We start from the raw sequence: 9,951 nt of genomic DNA, 5'->3' as shown, positions 1-9,951 counted from the left end.
AATGAAATAATGCCATTTGCAGCAACTTGGATGGACCTAGAGATTATCATACTAAGTGAAGTCAGACAGAGAAAGACAAATATCATATATCACTTACGTGTAGAATTTTTAAAAAATGATACAAATGAACTTATTCACGAAATAGAAATAGACTCACAGACATAGAAAACAAGCTTATGGTTACCAAAGGGGAAAAAGAGGGGGAAGGGAAAAATTGGGAATTTGGATTTAACGGATACACACTACTATATATAAAACAGATAAACAAGGACCTATTGTATAGCACAGGGAACTAGATTCAATATCTTGTAATAAACTATAATGGAAAAGAATCCGAAAAAGAATATACATATAAAGCTGAATCACTTTGCTGTACACCTGAAACACTGTAGATCAACTATACGTCAATAAAAAAATAAAAGCACAACATCTGAGCAGGAAAATAAAAAACTGTGTTGGAAGAAAGGTAGAGAGGTGGGTCTTTAGGCAAGAATGTTAGGGATGAGACACCCTGCATTATTACTCTAATATCAACAATGGATCAACTCATTAAAAGTGAGAACCAATGTATCATTAAGAACAGTATTTCCCAAAGTGTGTTCTGTGGCATATTAGCTTGAGGATCAAAAGACGCTAGGCAACAGGCTTAGTAAATGTCCCGTGCTACACTGTTCCATCCAAGAGCCACAGGAAAGAAACAGTGGTTGGCCAAAGGCTTCACAAGACCTCCAAGGAAAGGAAACAGTTCACTTTTGTTTAACTTAGCATTTGACTTCTCAATTTTCCCCCGTATTCCCTACCCTTTTTTTTTTTTTGATAAAACTTGTTTATATCAGGCAGAACCAGTTGTTTGAGAAGCATGGTTTTGGAAAATCTGGTTTAATTCCTGAACTTGCAGAACTGGAGATTTCAGATATATTCAGGCTCCTGCTCTGAAGGCATCATGCTTCTGGATGAGCAGCTTTGAACTGAAGAGTGTTAGCTGAGCACAGAAATCCATTTCCAAAGGCGGACCCACCGGCCTGCAGTGTGTGCGGTGCTGGTGAGCTCCAGATGAGCCAGGAAAGCTATCCTTGGGAACCAAGCCTTGGCTAACTTCTCAGCAATGCTTGGCATTAGCCTGGGTTTCCTGGACATTTTCCAAAGAAGTTTTGGCAGAAGCGCAGAACAGAGAGGGGAAGGGAGTGTAATCCTCAGAGATAAAGGTAGGAACAAATTTCGGTCTCTGGAGCCATTCATTCATTCATTCATCCATCCATCCATTCATTCATCAAACATACATTACTTACCAACCATGTGCTCAACACTGTGCTAAGTTCCTGGGGCTAACAGTGCAGCTGCAAGGGGCTCACATACACACACTGGTGCAGAGAAGGAAAGGTACTCTGAGAGAAATCTGTTCAGAGTATAGTGGGTACAACCTAGGGTGAGGGCAACAGGGCAATCAAGAAGGGCTTCACGAAGGAGGTGACTTTCCAGCTGAGCTTTGAAAGAGGAGTGAAATCTGCATTTTAACAAGAGCTTCAAGTGGCTAAATTTTGAGAAGCACTGTTCTAGGATATGAGCCCTCCTACCTGGCCTTCTCTTGAGGACTAGTTGAAGGTGTCCTTCAAAGTCATCGTTAAAATGCATTACAAGTCATGGATAAAGAAGGTGTGGTAGATATATACAATGGACTATTACTCAGCCATTAAAAAGAATGAAATAATGCCATTTGCAGCAACATGGGTGGACCTAGAGATTGTGATACTGAGTGAAGCAAGTCAGAGAATGAGAAATATCGTACGATGTCTCCTATATGCAGAATCTAAAAAGAAATAGTACAAAGGAACCTATTTACAAATCAGAAACAGACTCACAGACATAGAGAACGATTCATGAGAACAGACTTACGGTTTCCAGAGGGGAAGGATGGGGGGAAGGGATAGCCAGGGAGTTTGGGACTGACACGTACACACTGCTGTATTTAAAATGGATAACCAACAAGGACCTACTGTGTAGCCCAGGGAACTCTGCTCAATGTTATGTGGCAGCCTGGATGGGTGGGGAGTTTGGGGGAGAATGGATACATGCACACGTATGGCTGAGTCCCTTTGCTGTGCACCTGAAACTATCACAACATTGTTAATTGGCTATAGTCCAATATAAAATAAAAAGTTCAAAAAATTTATTACAAGTCAGACATAGTTTGCTTATTAATTAATGACAAACTGCACCTCAACCATGGCCTGTTTTGCCAACTCATTTAAGAGCTGCTGTTTTGTTATCTGGGCAGTGTTTAACAGCTTCGGGAGGGACTTTCTTTTTTCCTTAACAACAACAACAACAAATTTTATTATGTAAACTTTCAAACATATTAAAAAATTAACAGAATAATATAACAAAACTCCATGTTCCCATAACCCAGCTTCAACAACCATCCATCAGTGGCCAATCTTGTTTTATCTATATCTCCCATATTATAACAAAGCCATTATAAAATTTTATCAGTAAATTAAAATGTCATTTAAAATGTTTTCTTTTACAGGAACACACAGATCAACGTCTTGTACCTCTAATAATCTAGGACTTATTAGATTGAAAGGCCCTACTGAAAGGATCCTAACAGCAGTTTAAACTCTATATTCCCAAATATCAAATGTCAGTGGCCACCCTCTGCCACATATTGGGGAAACTTATGAAAGTAGCCTTCCAGGCAAGGGGCGGCTTGGGTGATGTGCATATCTAAAATTTATGGGTATTGGGGCTTCCCTGGTGGCGCAGTGGTTAAGAATCCGCCTGCCAATGCAGGGGACACGGGTTCGAGCTCTGGTCCGGGAAGATCCCACATGCCGCGGAGCAACTAAGCCCATGCACCACAACTACTGAGCCCGCGCTCTAGAGCCCGCGAGCCACAACTACTGAGCCCATGCGCCTACACTCTGTGCTCTGCAACAAGACAAGCCACCGCAGTGAGAAACCTGTACACCGCAATGAAGAGTAGCCCCTGGGCTTCCCTGGTGGCGCAATGGTTGAGAGTCCGCCTGCCGATGCAGGGGACACGGGTTCGTGCCCCGGTCCGGGAGGATCCCACATGCCACGGAGCGGCTGGGCCCGTGAGCCATGGCCGCTGAGACTGCGCGTCCGGAGCCTGTGCTCCGCAACGGGAGAGGCCACAACAATGAGAGGCCCACGTACCACAGAAAAAAAAAGAGTGAAAAAAAAAGAGTAGCCCCTGCTCACTGCAACTACAGAAAGCCCGCACACAGCAACAAAGAGCCAACACAGCCAAAAATAAATAAATAAAATAAATAAATTTATTAAAAAATAAAATCTATGGGTATTTATAATAGAGCTTTCCAACAAAGCTGACACAATTCAGGCAAGGTCTTTGACATCTGAAACAATCTTAACCCTCTTCAGAGCTTCAAGCACAGGAATTCATAAGAAATAAGTCATAGGTGTCCATAATACTAATAACCTATTTCTCACATGACAATGATGTGGAAAGAGCCACAGAAGGAAGAGAGAAATCACACTGAGAGACCCAACGAGCTACAATATTTATAGCTTCAACTTGTAAGCAATGTAAGCCTCCTGGGTCAGATACCTGGACCAAGATCTGTTATTTCCAAGTTCTGCCTTGGTCACTGAAAACAACAACAACAAAACCCAAATCAAACAAACAAAAAACCACCAAACCCCCCAAAAAACGTACACAAAAAACAACTCCCTTCTAAACCTACTGAAGTCCAGCTGAAACACAGCATTGATGGATGAGCCCTGGTAGAGCCTGGGTCAGATAGAAAGAACGCCCAGTTTGGTTTGTCTTTCATCCTGTGGATATTTACTTTCTTTTTGACCACAGACCCTGTCTTCTAGAGCAGGTGTGGTCAGGCTCTGGGCAGGACTGTGGCTTACTGTGCCAGCCCATGTCCAGATAATGGATTTTGACAATGGCTTCAGATCAATCATCCATTATCAACTGCATCTTCTGCTGGTTTATGAGACCTGTTGCCTTGTTTTGAGGATTTCTCTTTGCCTTTTTTTTCCTGTGCTGGAGCCATTTTCTGGATCCTGTGTCTTTCTCTTTCCTGATTTACTTCCTTGTATTCAGGGAGCACATCCTCCCATAGCTTTCTGAGAAAAGGTATATGTCAGATTTTTTTTGAGATCTTGAATGTCTGAAATTAATATTTACCTTTAGACCACAGCAGTTATTTATTGCAGTGACACATTTACTGGTCACTGTTTTTATTTTTGATCAAATTTTGCTAGTCTCAATAAAAATAGAAAAACTGCTACTGCTGCTGGAGAAGGTAATGGCTTGTATCCCTAAAATACATGCATCATCATCCTTACTGAGCTCATCATCATCAATACTTATGAGTTCTAGCTGTGCTTTAGGTAATGCCATGAAACCATTTAACTTTTATCGTTTAATCTCCACAACAGCCCCTGAGTTGGTACTGTCACAACCTTATTTTACAGGGCTGAAAAATCAAGCCCCAGAAAGATTGAGACAGCTGCATGAAATCACAAATGTAGCAAAAAGCACAAAAGGATTTGAACCTCACTGGTCGGTATCTAGACAGATTCCGTTGTTGTGAGGGAGAAGTTCTGTTGAAAGAAGGCTTATAATTCACCTAATTAAAACTCATTGGCTATTTTTTTTTCTTTCCTTTTTTTTTTTTTTTTGGTGGTACGTTTTTTTTCTTTCCTTTTTTTTTTTTTTTGGGTGGTACGCGGGCCTCTCACTGTTGTGGCCTCTCCCGTTGCGGAGCACAGGCTCCAGACGCACAGGCTCAGTAACCATGGCTCATGGGCCCAGTCGCTCCGCGGCATGTGGGATCTTCCCGGACCTGGGCATGAACCCATGTCCCCTGCATCAGCAGGCGGATTCTCAATCACTGCGCCACCAGGGAAGCCCTCATTGGCTATTTTGTATCCATACTTAGAGTGACCGAATTGGTTCAACTACGCAAAAGACTGTATCATAACATCATAAAAAATGGAGGCTCGGCATGGACTCACTTCCAGTCTCTTGAGCCAGGGAGCAAATTCCAGCTACAAAACCAACAGGTTAAATTTGCCAACACTCCTGCAACTTGCCTGGAACCTTTTTGCTTCCAGAGGGCAGAGACCTTGCTGATCTTATTTACCACTTGATAGAGGTAAAGGAGTATACCAATGCCTGGAATAGAGCCTGGCATATAACAGGTGCTCAATAAATATTTGTAGGATGAACAAACATTCTTTCTCCAGGGTAAAAGCCATGTGGATTGTCTCCAGCATTCTATCTTTCGGACAGAATAAACAGAGATAGCCAGGGATGAGCGGGGAGCACAGTGAATGAGGCCTGAAAACCACCCTGGGCTCTACTTTCCAAGCCACGTGCTGCATCTGTACGGAGGAAGGGCGCCATTTTCAAATTCACAAGTGCAATATGGGCTAGCAATGGCCCAGTCTGGGGGAAATTCTCGAGATATGTGTCCCTGAAATTGAGTACAGTTAAGTGCACTGCGACAAACAGACTTTCAGTACTTGGGGGAAGCAAAGACTTTCGTGTCCCTGCCTCTGACAATGCTTGACCCACCAGTGTTTCAATACAACAAACCATATTGTACTGATTTTCATCGGTGGTACACTGCTTCACAACCAGGACTCTATTAGCTCTGCACGGGATGGTTAGAAGATCACAGATGCCCACAGCTTGAAGAACACTCTTCTCAAATGTATATTTTTCAAAGTAGTTTTATTATCCCCTAGCACCTACTTCAACTCTGTGATTTTATAGAAGGCTTCTCAGGCTTGGTTTAATACATAGATATTGATTGTTTTGAGATTGCTGGCTCTTTTTACAGGTCTGGGAACGAGTTATATTGAGCCTTGTCAATATTTATATCAGTTTGCATCATCTCCCAGTGTTTATTGACTGGGGTGCTATTGATGCTTGGGGTAGGTCAGTTCTTCATTCGGGCGACAGTCTCCAGCACTGTAGGGTATTAATACTCTTGGCCCCTCCCCAAATGGCAGTAGTGCCCCAAATCACTGAGATACACAAATCCTCCCCAATATTTCCAAGTGCTTCCAGGGGGAAGAGCACCACTATTTAGTGTCTCAATTTATCACAAATTACAGATGAGTAAGATCTGAAAAGAGTCAGGACTGAACATCACAAGACTCCCTAGGGAAAGAACACACCTGGCATTTGGTGGGCCACCTTCCTCTTACACACCCTTCCACTTCCTCTTCATCCTTTGGACTTTGGAGTCTTTATTATGAAACCTGTCAAATCGGGATCTGCACTGTTTCGAAGGGAAAAAGCTTCCAGTACCTTAGAGGGAGTGCAATGAGGACGGTGCAGGAAGCTCTTTTTAGAATTTGGATTTCATTAATTTGATGCTCTGTTTGTTTTCATACATGGCATATGATGTTTCCAGATTCCAAATCTCTCCATCTGTCTGACAATTATTGCCTGTACCTAGCACAAAGCTGGTGGCTTGACACGCTTTTATTGTTTTATCCTTACAACAGTTTTGCCTCCACTTAAAACACCTTTTACATTCTCATTTTCTAGGTGAAGAAACCAAGGCTTTGAAAGGGTATGGAACTTGGCCATAGTCCACTTTCTGACTCCAGTGTCTACTTTCTGACAAGAGAATGGTCTCTTGCTCTAATCTAGTGAAAAAGTCTTGGTGGACGGAATGGGGATGAGGGGACCAGAATAAGGTTTCTATTCAAAACACATATAAGTCTTATCCCCCAGGACACACCAAGTAGCATCGTTAGTGTCCAACCTGTCACCACCCGCTGGAGTTTTAGCTCATCTCAGATGAATGTGGGGTGCGGGGAGCCTTTGCAGGCAGTTTTCTCATTGGCACTGGGAAAGGGGTAAATCGGCTGGCGATTCATTAGTAAACCAGGACACAGTGTGGACACCAATACCAGCCAGAGAGTCTGCTGCTGTCTGGAGAATTTGGCTGCTGCATCCTCCCCCTGCTTTGCTGCCAAAAAACACAAAACACCAAAAGAACCCAAGACCGGATATCTTGGGAGAGGAAAGGAGGAAACTGGCCCGTTGGTCCAAAAGAACCTGATACGGTGGTTCCGGGGCTCCAGTACGGGACAGAGCAGCAGGAGTAAAACAGACACTGTGACCCATTAACACCATTCATTCATTCAGGCATTCATTCATTCAGGCATTCATTTTGCAATATTTATTGGGCATCTACCACCTGTCAGATTCTCTTCTAGGTAAAGGTACAGCAACAAAAAACAAGCAACAAGCAAATATCCCGGCCCTCAGAGAGCTTATGTTCTAACGAGGGGACACACACAGTAAGCATGTTAATAAGTGAAATAATATATCAGACGCAGACGAGTGCTTTGGGCAAAAACTATCGGGGAAGGGAGAATAGAGCTTGTGGGGGGTGGGTTTGATTTTAAACAGCGATCAGAGAAGCCCTCAGCAAGTGACAAGTGAGTAAAGATCTGATACCACCACCATGCTGGGCACTGTGCCAAGCGGGTCACACTTTATCTCATTAATACAACAACCCTAAGACATATGGCTTTGATTATTCTCATTTTACAGACAAAGAGACTGACGTTGAGAGAGATGCATACAGCTAGCTAGTACGTGGTGGAACTGGGATTTGAACCCAGGCAGTCAGAACTTCAGCGGCTGAACGCTTGATAGCCTACAAACGGGGTCTGAGAGAGCGCAAGCTGCGCGTGCAAACGAGGTCTTCGTGTGTACCCACGAAGCGAATACGGAACCACCCACGGGCAAGTGAGGGCGGGCTTGAAGGGGGGAGGGGGGCGGCGGCTCTTGATCTTTACTGAGCTGAATCCGGACTCTCCCGGGTCGGTGGCTGGAGAGTTCGGTCAGGCGAGGTGGGTTGGGGGGGCGGGGGGGGAGGGAGCTCACTGCAAGGGTTGTCCCGGGACAGTGCCCGGCCAGCTGCTCCAGTCAATAAGGTTAGGACCTCGCGGGCGCTCCTCGCCCTCCCGGTGGGGTTCGCACGGAGCTCCCACCTGGGCGGAAGACGGCGGTGGAGGCGAGCTTCGGAAGCGGGGGCTGGAACGCTCAGAGAGCGGCACGCAGCTCGGAGGCCAGCGCAAAGGGCGCGCGGAGCAGCACGGGGCGCGGGAGTCCCCAGTGGATTCCCGGGAGCTCCCAGGGCGTAAGACCCGGCGGCGGAGGGGCGCCTGGGAGCCCTTGGGGGACACCAAGAGAGGCGGGGATAGGGCCCCGCGCAGGAAATGAGAGAGGGACTACGACACGCTGGGGCAGAAAGAGTAAAAGGTGAGCTCGCACACTGCTGGTGAGAGGGGCACAGGGGTAGCCCAAGAAAGGCCTGGAGAGCGGGCTCATTGGAAAGCGGGGTCAAAGGGGGCCGAAGAGAGCCAAGCAGAGGGAACCGGCGTAGGACGAAGTGCGAAGGAACTGGTGCCGCAGAGAGGGCGTGCTGAAGTGTGGGACCAGGGGTCTAGGGGACATCGGGGATCGCCGGGGGACCCTCCGAGAGTGGCGGAGGCGGCGCTCCGGGCGCGGCAAAGGAAGGACTCCGTGCTGAAAGTCCGAGACAGTGCCGCGCGCCGGGGAGGCCGAGCGCCCGCGGGCCAAAGAGCGGCGCAGAGGCGGCGCGCGCAGGGGACGCGGTGTGCTGCTGCCTGCGAGGGGGGCGCGCTTTGAGGCTCCAGAAAACGGGTGGAGAAGAAGCGGATGAGCGCCCAGGAACGTCGGAGGAGGCCGGCAGAGAAGCGGGCAAGTCCAAGGAAGAACCTCCCCGGGACGGAGAAAATGCACCACGGGCGCTGCTGGAAGAAGTGGAAAGCGGGCCCGGGGGAGGCTTGGCCCGGGCTCTGAGAGCCACAGGGAGCGCGGTGGCGGCGCTGATGGCTGCGGGGAGAGTGCGGAGAGCCCGAGAAAGGTGAGCAGGGGCTGCGGAGGGCAGAACACCCCGGCGCGCGGGGCCGTGAGGAAGGGGGCGGCCGAGGGCGGAGAGTGCGAAGCGTCCCCAGGAGGGGCTCTCCTCCCTGGCTGCTCCGGGCCCTCGTTCACTCACCATGATGGAGAAGACTAAAGCCACGATGTTGATGGGGTACGCGGGGCAAAAACACGAGACGATGGCGAGCCACAGGTAGTTCTTGGGCATGGGCACGTCCTCCTCGGTCTTGTCATCCTCAGTGTTGGCCTCGGGGCTGCTGTCCAAAGCCCTCTTGAAGTCCGAGCTGGGCGCGTACTGAGACATGGGCGAGGCGCACGGTGCAGGGAGGCGGAGGCGGGCGCAGTCGGCGCGGTCTGGGGCTCTGGCCGCAGGCTCCGGGCGAGTCGCTGAAAAGCCAGCGGCGCGGGGCTCCAGGGAGACGTAACCTCACCCCTCCTGCGCCCTTCACTCGCACCCGCCTGGCCTCAGGGACCCAGGCCAAGAGCCTCCGCAGGAGAGGGAGGGAGGGAGGGAGCGAGGGCGTGGGGGAGGAGGCAGGGAGCCCGCCAGCCTGAGAAACAGGGGGAAGGCACTCCTTGACGACACACCCAGGGCCCAACAGGCAGACACCCAGACTCACACCTAAGGGCCCGGAGTAAAAGGAGGCTCAGGGAAGGGAAAGCAAAGACTCTACGTTGCAGACTGGCTGACCTACAGGCTGAAGATGACCAGCTCATCTTTTTAAGCAGCTCAATTTGAATACATTCAGCGTCACAGCAGGCGACACAGCTCTATCCAGTTGGCCATCCGACCCTACCGAGGTGCCCAAAGACTTATTACTTCCTCTTGACTTTAAGGATTTGCGTCCCTGCCCCATCCTCCTTCTTCTAAGACTCTGAACACTGAGCCCCACTGATTTCTTTTCCCCAACAGGTGGGCAGGGAACAGGGTGCTCAGTTTGGGGCCTAACCCCGCACACCCTGCACAGGGGGCCTCTGGAGACGGGGGTGGAGTGTAGACATGCGGTGGGCACCAC

The 9,951-nt window shown here is 48.3% G+C and overlaps 1 protein-coding gene across 4 annotated transcripts in view; it reads right to left on the bottom strand.

Annotated features, from left to right (window-relative positions):
- Positions 1–9,416, bottom strand: part of TMEM233 (transmembrane protein 233) — a 48,988-nt gene extending 39,572 nt beyond the window's left edge. For 2 of the 4 annotated variants that reach the window (XR_003677178.2, XM_028480166.2), the window contains exon 1: positions 9,054–9,415. Coding sequence is in view for 2 of the 4 variants with exons in the window: in XM_028480166.2 (XP_028335967.1) it covers positions 9,054–9,239 (186 nt within the window). In the remaining 2 variants the exon portion in view is untranslated. Of the gene's footprint in view, positions 1–9,053 lie in introns of all 4 variants that reach the window. The other 2 variants (XR_003677179.2, XM_007121821.4) reach the window with 2 other exon arrangements.
- Positions 9,417–9,951: the final 535 nt, after the last annotated feature.

The sequence above is a fragment of the Physeter macrocephalus genome, chromosome 19 (assembly GCF_002837175.3).
Source record: "Physeter macrocephalus isolate SW-GA chromosome 19, ASM283717v5, whole genome shotgun sequence".
Taxonomy (NCBI): domain Eukaryota; kingdom Metazoa; phylum Chordata; class Mammalia; order Artiodactyla; family Physeteridae; genus Physeter; species Physeter macrocephalus.
The sequence above is the reverse complement of the archived record's forward strand: the minus strand, read 5'-3'. Positions and strand labels throughout refer to the sequence as shown.